The sequence below is a fragment of the Serinus canaria genome, chromosome 9 (genome assembly GCF_022539315.1).
Source record: "Serinus canaria isolate serCan28SL12 chromosome 9, serCan2020, whole genome shotgun sequence".
In the NCBI taxonomy this organism is placed as follows: Eukaryota; Metazoa; Chordata; class Aves; order Passeriformes; family Fringillidae; genus Serinus; species Serinus canaria.
Genome location: NC_066323.1, coordinates 9,073,788 through 9,094,345, shown reverse-complemented (window position 1 = coordinate 9,094,345; position 20,558 = coordinate 9,073,788). Strand labels below are relative to the sequence as shown.

Sequence of the window (20,558 nt, the reverse complement as noted above, 5' to 3'; positions counted from 1 at the left end):
AGCTCAGCCTGCTTCTCCCTGCCTTACACTCACAGACACTCGCCAGCCGGTTATCCCGCTGCACAGAGGGACGGCACCAAGGGCTATACATGGATTTCCGACGCGGAGTGGTTTAAGGCAGTTTTGCTTCCACTGCAGGCTTGGGTATTTTTTTTTAATCTCATCTCCAGCCCTCCCACCACCACCCCCCGCCCCTGTCCTCTGTGAGATCCTGGTGTGACCGTCCCTTGAGGATTCCTAAATTCCGAATTTTCTTCCAGAAATATCCCACATCTCATTATCTTTTTTTAACTCTTCCTGAAACGTGGGAACCCCAAGCCCGAAGGAACATCCCTAGCTTGAGCAGAAGGCAGGCATAAAAGACAAGTTATAGCAGAAGTGATTTTTTGAGGGGTCTGGGCTTGCATGTTTTTTTTTTTTTCTTTCCTCTTTCGGACACATTTCGAGACACGTCGGCCGCCAGCTCTCGGCTGGGCTGTGGCAGAGGGCGCTCCTGCCTTCAGCACTGCGAGCAACCTGCCCCAAACCCACTGAGTCCTGTCTCCGGGAATAGCAGCTGCCCTTGTCTCGAACACTCCAAGCGAGAGGCGTAGCCAGAAGCAACCAGAAATCCCGGTTTCCACAGCCCTCTCCTTCCCCTGCGTGCATGGAGAAGCTCTCGCCCTGCTCCCGCCCAGTCCCGCCACCAGGTCAGAACGGGACATCCGACGTGAGAAATCCATCATCCTCAAAAGTTCCCAACGTGAGAAATCCATCGTCCCAAAATGTCCTGACAAAACGCCAGCGGTGCCCGGCCTTCGTGAGCCTTCGGGGCACTGCTGTGTCGACAGCGCCTGTGAGAGTTGCCGGTGGGGTCGCAGCCCCTGGGGCCAAGGGACGGCTAGGGCAGGGGGTGGCTGGCCCTGGTACGAGGTCACTCCAAGGGTCAGCGGCCGCCGTGAGGTCTCGGCCGTGCCGATGCTTCCCGCTCCCGCCTCAGCCCTGCGGCCCTGATCCCCGTCCCCACGCCACCATCTCCCCAGTGCTGCTCCCACGAGGGGCAGGACGCGGAGGCTGAGGAGAAAAGCGCTGCATGGTGCGCCAAGGAACAGGCCAGTCTGTTTGCTGTGCTACTGCGCTGAGTGGGAGGGACATTTTATCCTGCAAATGGGGCCCCGTCTCTGTGTCCAGCCGCCGGGCGCGTGTGGGGATGGGGCAACGGACGCCGGCGCCATGACGCCTCGTGCCGCGACGCCTGGTGCCTGGGGTGTGGGGACCACCACAGTTTCTCCACAGCTCTCCTAAAGGCGTAGAGGGAAGAATCCCGGGTCAGCGCGGCTCCTAGTAGCCGGGATCAGCGGCCACCGCCCTCAGCAGCCCCCACCCCGGGCCCCCAACCGACTGGCGTCAACTCCGCTCCACAGCTCCGCCCCGAACCGCCTCCGGGTTTTCAAAACCACTTCCCCCTAGACAGACAGGCGGTTCAGCCTATAAGAAGCCGCAAAGCGTCAGTACAGCGTTCGCCTGGCGCTGCTGACCAATCGACATCGTTCGATGTCTATATCCCGCCCTCCGAGGACAAGTTCTGCCTTGGCCCGGCGGCCATGTTGAGTGTGGCAGCCCCGCTGTGCTCTGCCTGGAGGGGCGTTTTTCCAACCCCTTCACCCCTTGATTCCCGCTTTCCGCAGGAGGGACCATTCACGCGAGGCTCTATCTCACTCCTGGGGCCGTTGTGGGCAGCAGAGCGACTCCCAGGGGATGGTAACACCGTGTGGTTGCCCCACGAAGGGCTCTCGGCGCCATCTTGAGTGTGGCTGAACCCCCTCACTCGCTGCGTCGGTGCCCTGTTACCCTGCCGTGTGAGGGGGGACAGATGCGGTCGTGGTGCCCGCGGGTGCGGCACTAGGGGCACGGCCGTGTATAACGGGGAGCTGAGGATGGGGAGCATAGTAAATCTCCTGGTGTGCTTCAAACCCTGAAGTCGCAGAAGGTTGGGGGGGGAAGTAGAAGCAGCTTCCGTACGTTTTTTTACTGTAAAATAAGCAAACGGGTGGGAATCCCGCATTTCTGCGCGGCAGGCTGGGCGGGCTGCCCCTCCCCACTCCCACCAGGGGCAGCCACGGTTGTTGTGGCCAAAGTTTCCGCGGGGCGCCGAAAACACAGGGAACGAGGAGAGCTAGCAGGGTATCGAAGGGACAGGGCCGCCCCAAGACCACCGGCAGCCCCGTGGGAACGCGGCTGGGGGAGGGCAGTGCCGGTTGTCCCGCATTACTGTTATTATTCTTATTTTTAACTCTTCTTATTTCCCCTCCGCAGGCGCGGCGGGAGCTCCCCCCCCTCCCGCCCGCCGCCTCACACGGCGAGAGGGGCGGGGCGGAGGCGGCGGGGGCGGAGGTAGTACGGGGGGGCGTGGCTCTGCTCCCCTCCGCGCCCGCCGCGCTGAGACCGGGCCCAACTCATCACCGCAGTGGCGGCGCTCGCCGGCTCCTTTAAGCGGCCGTGCCCCATTGTTTGCACCACGGCCAATGGGCGCCCGGCGGCCGCGGCGCGCGCGGCCAATGGGGCGCGGCGCGGGGCAGCGCGCGCGCCGCCCCTCGGCTCTATAAGAGGGCCGGCGGCGCCGCGTGAGTTCCCACTGGCTCGCGCAAAGCCATCTTGGCATTGTTCTACCCGCCCGCCCGCGCCGCCGCAGCCCCGCGCGACACAGCCCCGCACGCCCCCGCCATGTCCGACGCGGCCGTGGACACCAGCGCTGAAATCTCCGCCAAGGTGAGCGACCCGCCGCCTTGCGCCCTGCTCCGCGGCTTTTTTTCTCCCCCTCTTTTAAATTCTTTTTCCGTGCGATTTCTGGCTTTTTTTTTTCCTTTTGTGTTTTTTTTCATCGAATTTTTTTTTTATTCCCCCCCTCCTTGCCCGTCCCGCCCCCCTCGTTTCTCCCCCTTCCCCCTCCGTCCTTCGCATTGGAAGTTGGTGGCGCGGTGCGGTGCGGAGCCGGTGCCGCTGCGCTCGCCGTGCGGAGCTGCCAGCGTCGTTCCTTTGTCTACAGTGTGCGGGAAACGTGCTCGCCGCCTTTGCTGGTGCTGCCGAGCCGCGCCGCTCCACGTCCCGCTCCCTCCCGCCTTTCCTTGGGACAGTAACTGGTCATCCCGCTGCGGAGGGGCTGGGGGAGCCGGGGGGGTACTCGCACGGCGGTGCCTCGGCACCCGGCAGCGCTCGCTCATTCAATCCGCGGTGCGGGAGCTTGACAGCCCCGTCAAACTTGTGTTCCGCTCGGCCCCGTCCCTGCGGGGGGATGTGGGGGGAAGCGCTCCGGAACACGCACGAGTGGGGGGGGCAGTGTCTGTTGTGGAGTTGCTGCCTAAAAGCGGGGTGGGCGGGTGGTTGCTATTTCGGAGTTGCGCCCGGTTGATGCGGGAGGGGCGTCTGTTGTGGCGGTGTTACCCCTGGAGAGAGTGTGTGTGGGGGACACACAGTTGTTTTTTCGGCGTTACCCCCCGGAAGGACGGGGGGGGGATTTGCGGTTTAGGTACTGCCCCGTATTGGGAGTTACTATTTCGGAGGTGAGGGGGAGTAGGGTGTGATCCGGAGCTGTCCTGGGGGGGGCTTTTGTTATTTTTGGAGTTACCCCGATGGGGGCACCCCCACATCAGGAGGTGCCCCAGTGCGCTGGGTTGGCGGGGCTGAGGGCGCCGGCCCTGACCTGAGCTCCTCGCAACCAGGATAACTTTGCGAGTCGCTGCTGGAGGTGATAGGAAGCGGCTGGGGAGCGCCGGTACCAGCCGGGAGAAGCTCTCCCGGGAGTCCCCGCTGCGGCTCCTGGCGCACGCCTTTGTCTGCGAGCCGCGGCGGAGCGTCCCCCGGGGGGACTGCGCTCCCCGAGCGGCCGCGGTGCGCCCCGTTGAGCCCGGGGCCACCGCTGGAAAAGTTGCGAGGGGACCCGACCCGGGCCAGTGCGTGGGAAGGCGGTGGGGGACGTGCCCGGCGGCCTCCTCATCCTGCGCCCCGGCTGGCCCCGGGTCGCGCCGCTCCCGGGGGAAGCGCGGCCAGAGGGGAAAAAAATCCGACCGGGAGGAGGGTTTATAAAAAACAGCCAACAAAACGCCATTTCTGGCAGATTTCGATTTCACTTCTGTTTTCCGCTCCCGCAGCCATGCCCCCATCCCGCCTGCTCAGGCTCCGTTCCGGGTCCGCGGCTTGGTCCCCCTGCCTCCGGCTCTCCCGCCGCCGGGAAGCGGCGAGGCGGGTCGATCCCCATCCTTCCCCGGGGGAACAGGGCCAAGTTTGCTGTTAACCTTCCCCTGCCCTTTTTACTGCGTGCGGGAAGGGGCCTCCTATCTGACTCACCCTCCTGAGAGCGGACAAGGGTCCGCGCTGCAGGGCGGGCGGAGGCGCGCACGGCGGCAAGGTGACCCCCCCACACCTCAGAGAAGCGCGGAGGCACCAGGGTCGCTCGCTCTCGTCCCGCCTCGCCGTCCGGAACGCTCCCGGGAGGCGGGGATGAGGGGGGAGGGGGCTCCCGCCCCGCCCAGGCGCCGCCCCCGACCGGTGCCGCGGGGCGCCCACCACGTGCGGCCCTGGGAGACGGAGTCCACCGCGCCGCCCCCGCCGGGACTACAGCTCCCGGCAGCCCGCGGGGCGCCGCGCTGGCCGCCGGCCAATCAGCGGGACGCGGAGAGTGGCGCGCGGTTTGAATGGCGTCCGCGCGCGTGGCGGCGCGGGTGAGCCCCCTGCCGGCGGGAGGCGCAGGCTTCCGCGGTGCCTCTGTCGTCCCCGGGTCCTGATTTCCCCCGCTTCCTACAGGGATCCTGCCGAGGGCAGGGCCGGGGAGAAGGTAGAGCTTTCCGGGCCGGTGGTATGTGGCTCTACACCGCTGCTATTCATTCCATAGACAAACAGCCCTGACACACCTATAATTAGAGGCTGTGTCTCAGTCTTGGCGCGCCAGAGCAGCCCTGCTGCCTGCACTGGCCTTTGGTCTGGACGCTCCTGCGCATATCTGTTTGTGTTGGACTGGGAAAGGAAAAGGGGGAATATGATGCTCTCTGCAACCCTGTTGCTACCACAGACTTCATGACCTGGCATTGAGATGGTGGTTGAATTGAGAGCATTTTCACTGATGCAGGAAAGGTCAGGTCTGTAGATCTGTCCAGCTGAAATGCCCAAGAATGAGTTGTTCCTTCACTGGGAGAATTGCTTGCCTTTTGTGAGCAACTTGTTTTAAAAAGAACTGTTGAGCACATTGAGAGGTGGAAATTCTGACTGCTTGTCTTGCTCTGTGTTTAACTTGGGACCTGCTTTGTTGCCCTCGTGCCTGTGTGTCTGGTGTGATGCAGCAGCTGTAGCCCAGTGATGCGTAAGAGGCCAAATGGTTGTCATCAGTCTCTAGGGAACAGGGCAGTGGAAGCCACTGATAGTGTAAAACTGTGATGGAACTGGGCAGTGTGGAGGAGGCAGCCTGGGATTTGTGTGTGAGCAGTGAAAGGAGGAGGGAGCTTGTGTGTTTGTTTTACTCCAGACGCCTGGGTTGGTTTGCTTAGGTGAGGTTTGATCAACAGGTGTTGTTCCCCTTCAAAGCTTTCTTCTAGGAAAAGTCCTCAGTTTCCTCAGTGCACTGGCAGTCTGTGGGTGCCTCTGGAAATGGCATCTATTTAAGTAATCTGGTGGTCTAAAACGCCTGTGCTGCCTCCCTTGTGCAGTCTGCAGGGCGGTAGAAGACCTCCCAGAAAGGGAGCAGTGATCACACTAGCAGGGCCATGCTCTTCCCTGCCGTGTTCCCACGAGGCAGTGGCTCCTGGGAGTGAAAGTGCTTGCTCTCCGTGGGCGGTACCGGCAGCTGCAAAGGGCCGGCAGGAGGGGGAGAAGCCACTGCAGTGGAGCAGGAGCTTCCAGCAACTTTTATATACCTCATGGTCGCTGCTGAAGCTGGCTGTGGCTGTGCTGCTGGCCCTAGGGAAGGGCCTCCCTGCTTTCCTTGGCTGGGGTAGCACTTACTGTGCTGAAGGATCTTGCTCCAGTTGATGGAGGAACAGAAGGGGAGGAGGATGCAAGCAGAGATGCCAGTGTTAAATCCAAGTGTTCTTAATGCGGGAACATAAAGTTGGATCCTTTCAGCCTGTTTGCTGAGCGACTTGGCATGACATTTTGACAGTGATCAATAGCAAAAACACACAAGCTCCCGCTCTGCTTGCAGTGGAGGCTTGAACCGAACTAGCCAGGCACGGCTCTTGGAGCAGTGTAAAAATAGACTTCTTCCCCCACCCCATCCTGTTACACTTTAGGCTGTGAGCTGGATGCTGGAGCCTCGTCTCTGCTGCTGTGAGAAAGACCAGGCATGTAATATTTGCTGTATGATTTTTGCTAGGCAGGGCAGAGACCACAGCCTCTGCTAATGAGTCTCTGGGATTTGTTCCTGCTGTGCAGGCACTGAGCAGCCGTGGATGCCTGCAGCCCCAGGACGGCAGAGCCCATCCTTTGGACAGGGCTGCCGGCTCTCCATGGCATTGCAGGAGCTTGCGTGGACTGTGCTAAGATGGGCAATCAGCCAGCTCTGCTGCTGTTGAGCATATATGCAGGCGTCCAGCTCTGTCTGTTTGGGAGCTCAGAGGTGAAACAGAGCAGTCTCTTTTTTAGAGGGCTGCTCTGGCAAGGCTGACTCGGATTGAGATTCGCCCCCATGTTTTCCCGTTCCCAAGGAGGAGCCAGAACGTGGCGACCAAATCACAGAACAGATCTGTATGAAGAGAAACCAGCGCCTGCTCTCGCTCTCAGACTGTGTTTTTCACACCTGATCTGCAGCTTCTCTGACCCAGACACCTGGAATCGGGATGACTTCTCTGCTTTTCTGCTCCTTCCAGGATCTAAAAGAGAAGAAGGAAGTTGTTGAAGAAACAGAAAATGGCAGAGATGCACCAGCCAACGGCAATGCTGTGAGTATGGCTGCAATCTGCTGGGTGAGGCAGTCTGTACACCAATGCCTTTTTCTTCTCTTCTTGCTTTTGCTGCAAGTTTGTCCCTAGCGCTGTTGAGAGGGGATCCCTGTAAATGGCAGTCCTGAGCCCTGCAAAGCCCTTCAGCCTTTGGTGCTTCATGTTACTCAGACACTCCCAGCCTGTGGGCTGTTCATGTGTGTGCAGAAGAGAAGGGCTGGGCTTGGATTCCCTCCCTGACAGCTGTGTGAAGCTGTCCAGTACCAACCCTTCCCTAGGAAAGGATAAAGCAGAAAAAAATTTAAAATGCACTAGGATTTACAATGTTACAACCAGTTCAGCTGGGAAATACATCATGTATAAGTGAACTGGTTGGTTTCCTCTTGAGGTGCTGGGGGAAAATTCCTGTGCCACATTTCAATGTTGCATGAGAGCCGTTTCAGGCTTTGTCTCAAAGCTGCAGCCCCAAGTTACTGTAGGCTTGATCCTTTGTGCCTGGGCTGTCTGGGTTGTGTGGAGGCAGGCAGAAAGCAGGATGTGCACCCAGGGCTCCGGTGGGCTGGTGCTTTGCTTTCGGCAGGAAAGGTGGGAACACTCACTTGTGCTGAATGTCTTTTCCACCTTCTCCCTTTCCCAGTGCATTTTTTTTAAGTGATGTTTTGTCTTGCCAAGGAGAACGAGGAAAACGGAGAGCAGGAGGCTGACAACGAAGTAGACGAAGAGGAGGAGGAAGGTGGTGAAGAAGAGGACGAGGAGGAAGAGGGTGATGGTAACTTTGTTTCCCCACCCTAGTCCCACAGCGGTGTCCTGCTCTGGACAGCAGGCTCCCGGGAAGCGGAGGCGAGCAGAGAGCAGCATCTCCCCCTCGCGGCTGTGGGCAGAGAGCTTCCGCCAGCCAGGCTCACTCCTTCCTTGCTTGCCTGAGCCACTGCTGCTGGGAGTGAAGTCAGCCTTGAATCCCTTCCAGCAGGTTGAGGGCAGATTCCTTCCTCCCTCCCTCTGGCCAGACGGCACCTTACCGCGGCGCTGAATAAGCGCATTACCCCTTCCGTGCGAGTAGTAAAATCTGCCCTTGACTCCTGTGAGCACAGCTGCTCCTGCAGACACCAGCGCTGGCCACTGGGACAGGGATAGCCCTGGGTAGCCATGCTTTGGCCCAGGCACAGAGGGTGTGTCAGCCTGCTGAGAGGCCCATGCAGCCCTCTTTCCCAGGCTGGATGCTGTGTGAAAACAAGCAGAGGAGCCTGTGGCTCTTACCTGATCCTCCAACTGGAGTAGATAGGCTTGCTTTGAACTTTCTATGGCTGCAGTGTCCTGTGTCTCCCTGCCCTCTGCTGCTTCCTGACCTGACCCAGCCTAGAAATGGGTTTTGGCAGCAGTGACTTGCCAAATCACTTCTCACCCCCTTGCTATTATTTTTTTCCCAAGATCTGCTTGGATGAATAACATTGTTTATTTTTATCGCTTGTTAAGGCTGGGAGAAAACCTTTCTTGTTATGCTGAGATGAACTCAGGGCCCCTGATTATCTCTTACTATGTTAATCCCCTGTGAATTTTTGGTTTACGTGCTGACCTACTAACCTGCTGGCTAGTTTTGGGAGATGGGGACAGGGCTGAAAATTAATGACCATTAAAGCAGTGCTTATTCTGAAAGTGTGAGCTGGGAAAGCCGCCTGCTTTGGGGTAGCACTCTCTGAGCAGCCTGCTGTGCCCTTCAGTAGGAATTGGTTCACTAGGAACAACTGGGAATTGTGATCCTCTTTAACTTGTGGTTTTAACCCCTGAGGACAGATGCAGCAATGCTGTGTGCTGTCCTTAGCCCATTTACCCCCAGCCTTACTTTAGGGTGGATGAGATGGGGCATACTTGCCTCTTCCTGCTCCTCTCGGGCAGGAGCAAGGAGGAGGATGCGTGTGCTGCAGGCGCATGTGTGGGGTGGAAGTGTTGCTTGGATACTGCTGTGACAAACTCGGGGGAGCTTTGGTCCCGCAGTGCCAGCCCTGCTCTTCCCAGCTCACCGAACACAGGCACGATTTGGCACGTGGTGCCTGGAGACGCCGATGCCTTGCGGGGATCCAGCACAGGCTCTGCTGGCATGGGCTCTGTCCATGCTTGCTGCCCTCGGGCAATCCCTGCCTGAGAGCTGCACCTGACCACTGCAGGAGAGAGATTTAAAGGCAGCAAGTCCAGCTTGCATCAGCTTTTTTAGCCAAGACTTGCAGCCAAACTCCTGGGGTTTGACAGCAGAGGAGAGCTTGAGGGTATATTTTCCTCTCGCGTCTCTCCATCCCATCTCATTATTTGCTTTGCTTAAAGCAGCTCAAAGAACTAAAAATGCTCCCAATCAGCTTGGCACTATCACCTGACCTGCCGGCCAGCCCAGTGCATGTGATGGCTGCTGGGGTGTTGATCCATTGCTGGGAGCTAATCTTGGCCCTTCCTGCTGCATGGGCCACACCGCAGCTGGGCACACGTCAGGAGAGGAGAAGGGAGGATGGGCTGACCTTAATCCCCCCGGCTGTCCAGGCTGTCCATACGTGTGGCTCACGGCGATGGTTTAAAGCCAGCTTACTGGCCTTAACTCTCTAAGTTATAGTACGGTCTCCTGTTACACAAGAGACTTGTCTCAGCAGCTGAGAAGCTGTTCTGCCTCTGGGCTTGCCCCCAAGCCCCCAAAACTGGCCAAAGGTGATTGACTCAGTTGTTCTGATCCACTGGCCTATTTGAGCTCAAAGTGGGTCAAAGCCCAGAGCTCACTGCTCATCCTCCTGGCTGGCTGTAAGATAAGTTGGAAGCATTTGTTTGCTGTTCTGATAATTAGAAAGTGTTCTGACTCAACTAATGCGTTCTGGCTCTCTTAACTCATTAAAGATGGACTAATAGCTGCAAAGGGAAGCAGAAGTAATCTGGAGTGGTTAGGCAGAGCAGCCACTAAAAAGAGTTTTTTCGTCTCTTTTCCCCCCCCCATTTTTACCATGATTTTGGCACTTGTGGTTGGTGGTGGTTTTGCCATCTGACTGTCTGTGTTTCAAATGCAGTGTGAATCCAACTTCAGGCTGCCAATCCTTATTTTCCCTTTGGTGGGTTAGGTCATTTGGGGGATGCCCAGAAAGCTAGTGTCCTCTGTCACCTCTTGTCTTGAGCAGAGTCTGTGCCACCTGGGTAGGTGGGAACATGGCATCACAGTGTGGGGGTGTGCCAGGATTAAACCCAGAGGGGGAGGTTTGTGGTACTGGAACTCTCCCAGAGGGTCTCACATTTCCTCCCTTTGTACTCCGTGCAGGTGAGGAAGAGGATGGTGATGATGACGACGAAGCTGAGGGAGCCACAGGCAAACGGGCAGCTGAGGATGATGAGGTGGGAAAAGTAGGCAGCCCCTCAGAGCCATATATATCCCCAGAGGGCTTAGGAGTGGGGAGAGTGTCAGTGGGGCTAGAGGGGCCGGGCTTAACTCTGGGGCTGGAATGCTTCGCCTGTGTGCTCCCCATGTCTCTCCAGGGACACAGCCCAGTTCTGTTTATACACTGGCCTGGTTAGGGGGGTGCTTGCTCCTGCCCAGCCGAGCCCTGGCCCTGGGCTGGGGAGACCTGGAATGCTCATGGCAGGCCTGGGTGGGGGCACTCAAGGGCATGCCCTGAGAAGAGAGGATTTTTCCTGAGGGAGGGAAACACCTGTGCTGCTCAGACCTTGTCTCTGAGGCAGGAGAGGGACCCTAAACTCCCCTGCCTCACTCCCTGCCTTGGGGTGACTTGCCTGCCCCCAGTCCCCATCCCCTCTCCTGACAGCTTTGCTTTCCCCCTAGGATGACGACGTCGATCCCAAGAAGCAGAAAACCGATGAAGATGACTAGGCAGCAATTTTTTTTTTTTTTTTTTTTTTTTTTTTAAATAAGGAGGAAAACAAACCAACAAAAAAGGCCAGCGCGTCCTCTTCACCCTTGGGTCTCCCCTTGGGACTCCCATTGCAGCCCCCTTTCCCTCACACAGCCCTTCCTCCCCCCTCCGCCGTGGTCATCCTCACCAAGTAGAGTGAACCCCATCCCCGCCCCCCGGCGCGGCGCTGCCACTCAACGAACATGGAAATGATTCGCCCGTTAGCGGGGAGAGAAAAACCCCCCTTCCCCCACAAACCCTCTCCCCCCCCAAGCACCAAAACTTCAAGGCCCTGCTTTCTTTCTTAAAAGTACTTTAAAGGAGAATTTGTTTGTATTTTTTATTTACATTTTATATTTTTGTACATATTGTTAGGAGGTCCGCCATTTTTAAGTGATCTCGGATTGACCAAAAGGGGGGCTTTGAAGTGTATATCTCTCTTGTTACCTATCTCTGACTTTACTTGTGGTGTGACCAGGCCCAAACCATTATCTCAAAGGAGAATAAAACAAAACCTTGTAAAAAAAAAAATTAAAAAAGACAAAAATGCAAAAAAAAAAAAAAAAAATTACAATCTTATTCTGAGCATTCCAGTAACTTTTTTTGTGTATGTACTTTAGCTGTACCATAGATCGTGGTTTGTATGAGGTGGCAAGGCCAAAGATAAAAAGGTTTTCTTTTTTTTTTCTGTCTATGAAGTTGCTGTTTATTTTTATTTTTTCTTTTTTTTTTGGCCTGTTTGATGTATGTGTGAAACAATGTTGTCCAACAATAAACCGGAATTTTATTTTGCTGAGTTGTCCTAACAAGGCTGCCTCCCAACTGCTGCTTTTTGTTTTAGTTTTCATTTGTTTTAGTTTTTTATTTCTTTCTTCCCTTCTTTATCTCCTTTCTTTCTTTGCTTTGGACTTGGGCTGGGAAGAGAGAGAGGAGTGCAGAGTGTTGATGGGGAGGGTCTGGGGGCTGTGATGTCCTCCTGTGGCTGTGGTGGTAGAGGAGGCAGTGTCTTTCCATGGCTGTATTCCTGTGGAGAGCTGCACCAGTGTCCCCAGCATGGCCTCTGCATGATCCTGCATGCTCTGGCTGCCCCTGGCAAAGAGGTAGGGATGGGTTAGATTGGGAAACATGGACAGGGAGTGTGGGGGCCTGGATATCGTTTGCTCAGCAATTTTTGTCTGCAGCCAAATTTGTTGGGGATTGTTTGGCTTGTGTGGTGGATATGAGAAACTCATCCCCAAAATTCATCCTTGCAGTATCTGCTGCAGGTGATTGACCCCTGGTTGTGGGGTGGGGAGAGCTGAGGCCATGTAAATGCCTTCCCTCTCTTGGGGCTTAAGTGTTGCTGGCAGTGGGGCAGGAGTCAGTGTCAGCAGGGATTGGATTCAGCCAGAACTGCTCCTGGGGGATGCTCCACCCTGAACTGGTCACCCAGCAATTTCTAGGGTGCCAAGTTCAAAGTTTGGTAGTGGGACTCAAGGGAGACAGGCTCAGGTTTGTCTGTGTGCTCTAACAAACAAAAATGGCCTTAACTTAGCCTTAGCCTCTGCTGCTTTGCTCCTAACCTTCCTCCAACTCATTTTTCCTCCCTCCTCCAGGGTGTTGGACCTTGGAAAAGCTCAGCCTGCTCTGCCAGGTGTGTGGAGTTCGTTTGCAAGAACCTGCTTTGTATCTGTGCTCCCAAACCCTCGCTCTGGCTCCAGGGAGTCCTCTTTCCCTGCTGATCCAGCCTGTGCCAAAGCCTCACCAGATGGTCTCGTTTCCTCCTCTCACGCTGCAATCCCAGCAGTTAGTGCTCAGATGCTGGGATATGATTCATATTTTATTAAAAAAAAGTAGGAACCAATGTGCATTTAATGCACTGGCTGCAAGGGTCACAGCCTCTCCTGCTCCCCAGGAGCAGCCAGGTCACTTACTCTGCACTTACACCTTAATTATTCACTGAATCGTTGTGCTGGCTGATAGCTTATCAGATTTACTGCCTCCATGCACAGGCCCCATCCAGCCCTGCTGTGCAGTGAGCGTGTGGCCGGGCTGGAGGCAGCGCTAGGTTTGGTTAGCCAGTCCTCCCGTGGGATGGGACATTCTGAGAGTGGCAAATGGTGCTGCTTGGTGTCACTGTGCTGCTGGGTGGGGCTTTGTTGTGCAGTGCTGGGAGTTGCATCCACATCTTTGTGTCCTCACCACGGCTGCCCCTGTCCCTGCCCCATGCGTGGCTCCTGCATCATGAGGGGATGGGTGCTCACGGTGCAAGACTCAAGCTGGTACTTGTAGATTTGCAAGACAAATTATTCAAATAAGCTTCTGCAGCTGTATAGACAAGAGATGGCTCCAGGTGGCTCTGAAACTCAGCACACACAAAGCTGGTGTGAGGGCCCAGGGGCTGGAGAAGGGGGAACAGTGGGGGAGCAGTGGCCTTACTGTCCCCCTTGCAGAGAAGGACTTGTCTGTGCTGCAGTCCCACAATACCCTGGTGGTCTTGGGTCATAGGGTCCATTTTGGTGTGGGGTAAAACTGGAAGCTGCCCCCAGCCTCCCAGGTGGGCACACCAATGTTGGGAAGGGCATGGAGCAGACAGGGGTGAGGGGGCAGGTCAGAGTGACCCCCAGCCCCTGCTCTACACCTGCCTGCAGTGAGCCCTGCAGCCAGCAGTGATGGAGAGGGCAAACCCCAGTTCCTCACCTCCACATGCCCTGGTGTTTCTGCACCCCATCTCTCTCGTGGCTCAGTCCCAGAGGCTCTGGCTGCCCCTGCCACCCCATGGCCCTGGGGGTGCTCTGGCAGTGCCAGGGCTGGGGGCTGAGGCACAGCTCTTTGCATGGATCCTCGCAGGGATCCCAGCTCCAGCCAATCCCCACGTGGCAGCTCAGCTAACTAGCCAATCCCGTGCTGCCACCTGGCCCTTCCTCCCTCATGCTGCCTCCACCAATCACGACCAAGCAACACTCTGGTCTGACCAATCATGCGCTGCCACCTGGCACTATACCTCAGCCAACCACGTGCTGCCACTTGTCTCTGCTGCTGCCTCATCCCCTCCAGCAGCTGCCCACCAATCACAGCACGAGGGGGACTGCATTGAGCCAATCAGGAGCAGCTGCCTTCCTCTGGCCCAGCTAATCAGGCACAACCCACCCTGCCAGGAGCTATAAAGGCCCTTCAGCTCTTAGGCTGTCCTAGCAGTCAGGGTCACCCTAGGATGGAGGAGGTGTGGTCCTTTTGATGGTGCTTCTTTTGGAAAAGGCTCCCAGCTGCAGGGTCCTGGAGAATGTAGGTAGAGCACGGTGGTTTTTTGGTGCCCAGTGCCACAGGGGCTGAGTGAATCCAAAAGGCTCGAAGGACTGCTCACCTGGGTAATGTCTTGGGACAGGGGCCAGGAGCAGCAGGTCCCCCCAGCAGGAGAAGGCTTGGTGGAGTTGTACCAGCTGAAGGTGCCTGTGAAGGTCTTGGAGATGGTCTTCCTGAAGGGTTGGCCTTGTGCCAGGGTCTGCCCACTGGGAGCTGCAGAGTCCCAGCTCTGCCTGGAGGCCTGAGCTGGGCTCTGGTGGGGGCTGATGCCACAGGACAGAAGGTGAAGAGCTCGCAGCCATTGTGTGCCTTCAAGCACGGAGTGGTGCTGGGGCCCTCACTCAGAGCTGTGTCACAGGTCACACGTTCAGCTGTGACCTGCAGAAGTGCCAGTGCCCCTCTCGCCTGCAGACACCACGTGTCGTGAAGGATCTGAATCCTGCTGAGCTGCTGATCACACTGTTCCTAGAGACTGTGGGGGCAAGTGGATGAAGCTGTCCTCAGGTCGCTGCTGACCTCTGAAGATGGGTGAGGTAGCTCCCACAGGAACTATCGGGAGAGCTGCAGGAGGGAGCATCAGGAGAGCCTTGTATGCGCTGGGAAGGACCCAGGCTGTGCCAGTGTGCTACTTAAACCAAGGGCAGCCCTTCCCAAGGATTCTGCTGTGTCTGTACCTCAGCTGAAGCCACCTTTGTGTGGCTCAACAACCAGATGGACTGAGAGCAACTCCCATGTGGTTGGCCTGATGCACATCACTCCAGGGGAGCTGTCCTGCCAGAGGTCACAGCCAGCAGAACCATTGGGGCTGAGCCCATGCCCTGTGGACTACTGGACTGAGCCTGGCCTGGCACAGCTGCCTCCAGTCCTGACCTGCCCATAGTGGGTTAGTTGTCCTGCACCAGCTAACCTAGCTTTTGGTTAGCCTCATCCAAAACTTCTTGTTGCATCTTGACAGCCCTCGTAATTTGGAGCACCTTGGGGGCTCAGTGGAGAACCTGCCTGTGAGGTATGCAGGGCTTGGACTGCAAGCAAGACACAGGCTAGGGTTGGTTACTGCTGCAATTTGTGTCTGGGCAAATAATTGGCATCAACTTAAGAGACTGATGAGTGAAACTGCCTTCCAGGTGTAATTCTTTAAGCTCACAAACACAGATGCAATTTTGAGTGGTTGCTGTTGAAAATAGACATGAAGATTTGCTCCTGTGGTGGAGCAATTGCCGCCTGACTCAGGATGTGAGGTGTCCCATTGGAATAGACCCCTCAGGAGTCGGCTGTGGAAGCCCAGGGCCGTGGCCAGCCATGGCTCAACCCAAGTATGTGCCTCCTAAGTGGTTCAGGAATGTTTGTGCACTTGCCTCAAGAGCTGCCTGGTGTGGGCAGGAAAGACCAGCCCAGGCTGAAGAGCAGAAGTGGAACATCTCATTCCTGTCTCATCCCTGACTGCTGTGTCCCCACAGCCTGTCCCTCTGAGTGAGCCAGGGCAGCTCTGACCCTGGGCCCTGACGTGGCTGTTGGAGGGACCTGGCTGTCCCCAGCCCAGTAGAGGTCCTTGAGCTTTGAAACCCAGCTGGATGTTTGTCCCCACTGCCAGATCTTCTTGGGGCCACCACCTCAGTCCTTTCCCCCTCTGGCGGTGGGAGCCTTGGAGAGGGAGCAGAGCTGGGCTGCCTGGAGCTCCTCCTGTGCAGACCCTGTGTCCATCCTTGTGCCCACGGCTGCTTCATCTTCTCTGGCTGAGCTGGTCCTCTCCAAAGGGCAGGAGAACAGAAGGAAGGGCTGAGAGAGACCCTCAGCTTTGCAAACCCTGCTGGGGGCTGTGGCTCCTGGCTGGGGAGCCCTAGAGGGAGGGGTCGTGGTCAAGCAGGTGTTGTTGGGCTCAGAGGCCACTCCACAGTGCTGTGCTGGGTGTGGGCCAGGAAGAGACCTTGGAGTAAGTGTCCAGTGCTGTCCTTGAGAGCAGGTGTGGACCTGGAGAAGATCCTGCATTCCTTTTCTAAGAAAGCACAGTGCAAATGGAAAAGCTGGGGGTTGAGAAAGCACAATCTGCCTTGCTCTTGGAGAACCCTCAAGGATGGGATCGTTACATGTGGAACAAAGCTGCACCTCTGGAGCAGTGTCTGGGGAAGTGAGCAGCAGGCAGGAGTGGGACTGTGGGACTCTGCCATGGCAAGAGATGAGCATGGGACATCAAGCAGGGACTGGAGCTGGTGCTCCCTGCACTCTGTGCAGTTCCGTGGGATGGCCGTGGGCACCCCTCAGAGCTGGAAGGTCCCCAGCAAGGGCAGGGGACTGTGTGTGGCGGTGAGGAGCCCCACCGGTCTGTTTGCTGCGGCGCTGGGGATTTGTGTATCCCCAGCTTGCAGGGACATGGGTGAAAGAGGAATGAGGGCAGGCGTGAGGCACGGAGCTCTCGGTGCTGTGGGGATGCAGGGACACATCATCCCAGCTCCGGGCTGGCCCGAGGAACTCCATGTCCAGCCCAGAGGCAGAGCCGCTCCTCTCCTGGGGCACAGCTGGTTGCACGTCCCATCCCGGGTGACCCGCCACCCTGTCTGCTGTGGGGTCGGCCCGAGCTGGCCCTCGGTGGCTGTCCCGGGTCCCGGGCGAGGCGGTGACCGCCAGCAGCGCCCTCCCGGCCCGGCCCGGCCCGCGCAGCCCGGCGGCAGCAGCAGCGGCAGCGCTGTCTCGCAGCACCATCTAGCGCTGCCCCCAGAGCCGCGGCAGCGCCGTGGGGACACGCCGTGGCTGTCCCCCGTCCTGGGTCGTGCTGCCAAGGCCAACCTGCCAGGAAAGCCAGCCAGGCTGGTGGTGATGGGGATGAACAGGCGGCACAGCGTGGCTGCTGGCCCGGGGCAGCCGGAACTGCCTCCCCCGTGCTCCTGCTCTGTGCCAGGGAATTTCCTGCAAGGATTCCGGGAAACTTCGAGGGGCGCAGACGTTCCCAGTTCCCAAGCCAAATGTATCTGGCCTCAGCTGCTGGTTTTGCCACCTCCTCCCATGGAAATTGGGCCTCTGCCCTCTCCCTGGAACACTTGCTTCTCTATCAGCCAGGTGGCTCCAGCTCTGTCAGTGCCTCACCCTCAGGGCCTTAACGTCACTCTTGCATCCCCAGCAGTTTCTTGGGGCCCATCTTCCATACCTGGTGAGAGTGTGATCCCTTCCCACAACCTGCCACTGTTCCCCTTTCTCACATTCGGGGCAATGTCAGACTTTTCCAGCCTGGCTTTGGGGACACCAGGACCCCAGCAACATTACACTGTCCTCTCATCTCTTTGCTCTGTGTCACCTGCTTGTCTCAGCTTGTCACCCCTTCTGGGTGTCTGCCACTCTCCACACCCTGCCTGGCACTGAGGTACTGGGAGAGCAGGCAGGATTCTGGTGGGGGGGGGGGTAGTGCAGGAAGGATTTTGGCTCAGTGCTGGGTGCCATGAGAATGGAATGCTCCTCCAAAGGGCCCGTGGTGATGGTTTTCCCTTCTTTTGGAGTACTTCTGTGGATGGGGATGTCAGACCTGCACTGGGATAAGGCAGCTGCTGAGCCCAACAGGGATTGCAGCCAGGTCCTCTGCTGGTGGGCAGAGGCTCCCTAGGGCAGGAGGAATTGTACACCTTGGACTGAAAAAAGGGTGTTTTGCATCCTGTATTTGCTCCAGCTGTCCTCCTCCTGTCCTTGGGGAGAGATGGAAGTCACCTGGCAGTGAAATCCCCGTGTCTGAGTGGTTGAGTGCCTGGGGCTCTGCCTGTTCTGATTTGGCAACCCAGGGGCAGGAACTGTGCCCCCCAAAAAGGAGCAGGGGGGCTCAGACCTTCCTGGGCCTCCTGTCTCCTCCCAGTGCTGCTCAACTGCATGGCACTGGGTGACATGGGACGAAATGCTGCTGACCCCGTTGCTGCCCGTTGCCACCGCTCTGTGCTCGCTGTCCCCATGCCCTCCCTCCCCGCCGGCCACTGGCACCTGCGGGGAGGTAAGAGTAGCAAAGCAGACACCGAACATAACGTGGCCCTGGGCTGTTTGTGCGCCTTTTGTTCGGCAGCAACTTTCATGAATCAGCTCATTAACCACATTAGGATGGCTCTGCCGCTCCACCTGAGCCTTGATTGGGTGGGGCAGATTTGGGGCACGGGCCAGCGGCAGCCCCGGTGGCTTTGCCAAGCTGGCGGGCATCGGAGTGTTCCCACAGCAGCCCTCAGTGTAGGTGACAGCCTGGAGGCCTGCTGGCCAAGGATGTGAGAGCCTGGTGTGTGCCGAGGAGAGGAGGAGCCGGCCCTGTTCCCCTCACCTTCGTGGAATCACACAGGGAAGTGTCTCTCACACCCAGTGCAGGGTCCTGCTCCACATCCAGCCCTGCAGCCCATTACAGGGTAGTTCCATTGCCATCAGCCATGCTTCAGGGAGCCTTATGTGTGATGAACTATGCAGGCAGCTCCTGTGAAGCCAAAAAGCTATTGTGCATCACCCTCCTTCCTTGCCGTCTCGCTGCTGTGCAACAGCCCAGCTTGGAGTGCTCCCAGCCCAAGACATGGCTGGAGGGTAGTGAGGATGGACCTTCACCCAAGTCTCTGTGTGCCAGCCCCCAGAGCTGTGCACAGCTCTCTCCTGTTCCTGATGTGTCTCTATGGCCTCTGACTGCGTGCCAGGCTCTGCTCTCACTGCAGGGTTTCCAAGGCTGCCAGGGCGGCTCACGGCCCTCCCGAGGTGGGGGACGAGACCCCTGTGGTGACTTTCCAGCTGGCAGGGTGCAGCTTCCCGAGCGCGTTCCCTGCCCCAAGACTCTCGCAGGAACAAATGCCCCCCGTGCTATCGAGGCCGAACACCCCAGCTGCAAGCAATGGGCTGGGAAGGTGGCGGCTGCCGGCTGGGAGTCACCGCAGCGGTGGCTGCCACCCCCGGCCGGCTCTTCTCCCTTCTCCCCAGTGCTGCTTGGCCGTCCTGATGCCTGCCGAAGGCTCCAGCAGGCACCTGGAGGCAGCAGCTCCAAGTGAGCCAGGGGTTTGTGTGTGGCCTGAGCTTTGGGCAAGGCCCTGCCTAGTGAGAGGCTCCCCAGGGGCCTTAGCCAGGTCCTTGCCAAAGTTGCCTCTCTTCCACCATGGAGCTTTTCCCTCATGCAGAGCCCTGGGCATGGACCTGGCTGGGGGCAGCTTGGTGGCCCAGAGATGCCTGCCAAGCCTGTGAAGTTCCAGGTGGGAGCTTACTTGGTAAGTAAGAAGGGGAATCACTGTGTTAGTCCTTGCACTCACTTGTGATCCCCAGACTTTGCAGGGAGTGGCATGAGGGTGCAGTCAGGTTGCAGCCAGAACTGCCACAGGAACATGGATGGTTGGTGGCAGTGGTGACCCATTCACCCCTGACCTTCTACCCCCCTCTCTCACTTTCCAGCCCCGCTTTTCCCTTCACTGGCAACTTTGCTGTCCTATGCAAGGGAGCCAAGATCTGACTGTGCCATGCTTGGGCCCTGGGAATAGGACATGCCTATGTCTCCTGCCCCTTCTCCCAGGGCTCCCGAATCCCATCAGCCCCACAGGGAAGGAAGGGTACCCGCAGCTGCCTGGGCCAAGAACGGGCTCCTGCTCTGAGCTCCCCGGGGCCCTTTGCCTGGGTTTTGGGTGGTGGCTGCTCAGACCCCAGTGTCACCCCTGCCCTAGGGCCCGGCCTTTTGCTCCTGCGGTGCCTCAGGGAGGCAGATGTTGGCAGCGGGCGCGTTCTGCGAGAGGCGGCTCGGGACGGGACCAGGAGCGGGTGAGCTGCTCCCGGCTATTCCCCACGGAGCCACTGGAGGGCGGCAGTGACCCATCATAGCGGGGCCACCAGCTCCGACCGGGCGAGCTGGGCCAGCCCGGGCAGGGCGGGCGCGGGGCGAAGGGGCTGCGGAGGTCCCCCCGGGCCGTCTCAGGCCTCACGTCCCTCCGGGACCTTCTCCCAGGGCTGCTCACCCGGCGGGAGCCTCAGCCACGCGTGTCGGTGACCTCTTGAAGCCCCGCGGAGCCTCCAGCGTGAGCGGCCCCGCAGGGAGCGCGGCCCGCAGGCACCGGGGAGGTTAAGTGGCTCTGGGAATTCAGTTTGTCTCACAGAATGATGTGGGTTGGAAAGGACTTTTAAAGGTCACCTAGTCCAACCCCCTGCCATGAGCAGGGACATCTCCAGCCAGGTCAGGTGCTGATCCACTGATCTGACCCGATCTGGGCAATGTGTTCCAGTGTTTCACCACCCTCACCCTAAAAAATTCTTTCCTTGTATCTAATCTAAATTGGCACTCCTTTAAAGCCATCACCCTTGTCCTATAGCTATGGGCCCTACTAAAAAGTCTGTTCCAATCTCTTAGAGGCTCCTACAAGAACTGGAAGGCTGCAAAAAATCTCTCTGGAGCCTTCTTCAGGCTGAGCAACCACAGCTGTCTCAGCCTATCTTCCCTCTGATCATTTTTGTGCCCTTCTCTGGACCTCCTCCATCAGGTCCATGTCTTTCCTGTACTGACACCCCAGGGCTGGATGCAGCACTTCAG

At 57.9% G+C, this 20,558-nt stretch overlaps 1 protein-coding gene and 1 long non-coding RNA gene across 5 annotated transcripts; one reads left to right on the top strand and one right to left on the bottom strand.

Moving 5' to 3' along the window:
- The first annotated feature begins 2,587 nt into the window (after window positions 1–2,587).
- Window positions 2,588–11,569, top strand: PTMA (prothymosin alpha). Of its 4 annotated transcripts, none has more exons than XM_030227138.2 (5): window positions 2,588–2,748; window positions 6,834–6,905; window positions 7,578–7,668; window positions 10,189–10,262; window positions 10,708–11,569. In XM_030227138.2, the coding sequence occupies exons 1-5, from the start codon at window positions 2,704–2,706 to the stop codon at window positions 10,753–10,755; spliced, it is 330 nt and encodes a 109-aa protein (XP_030082998.1). In that variant the 5' UTR covers window positions 2,588–2,703; the 3' UTR covers window positions 10,756–11,569. The 4 variants fall into 4 exon arrangements, with proteins under 4 accessions (XP_030082998.1, XP_030082999.1, XP_030082996.1 ...); XM_030227139.2 differs by having other exon boundaries at window positions 2,589–2,748; window positions 7,581–7,668; XM_030227136.2 differs by having other exon boundaries at window positions 2,591–2,748; window positions 7,578–7,674.
- On the bottom strand, window positions 11,483–13,551 carry LOC127059903 (uncharacterized). Its single transcript, XR_007778253.1, has 2 exons — window positions 13,457–13,551; window positions 11,483–11,866 (listed from the first exon to the last, which is right to left on the bottom strand). It is a non-coding gene; the product is annotated as an uncharacterized LOC127059903 (long non-coding RNA).
- Between the last annotated feature and the right edge of the window lie 7,007 nt (window positions 13,552–20,558).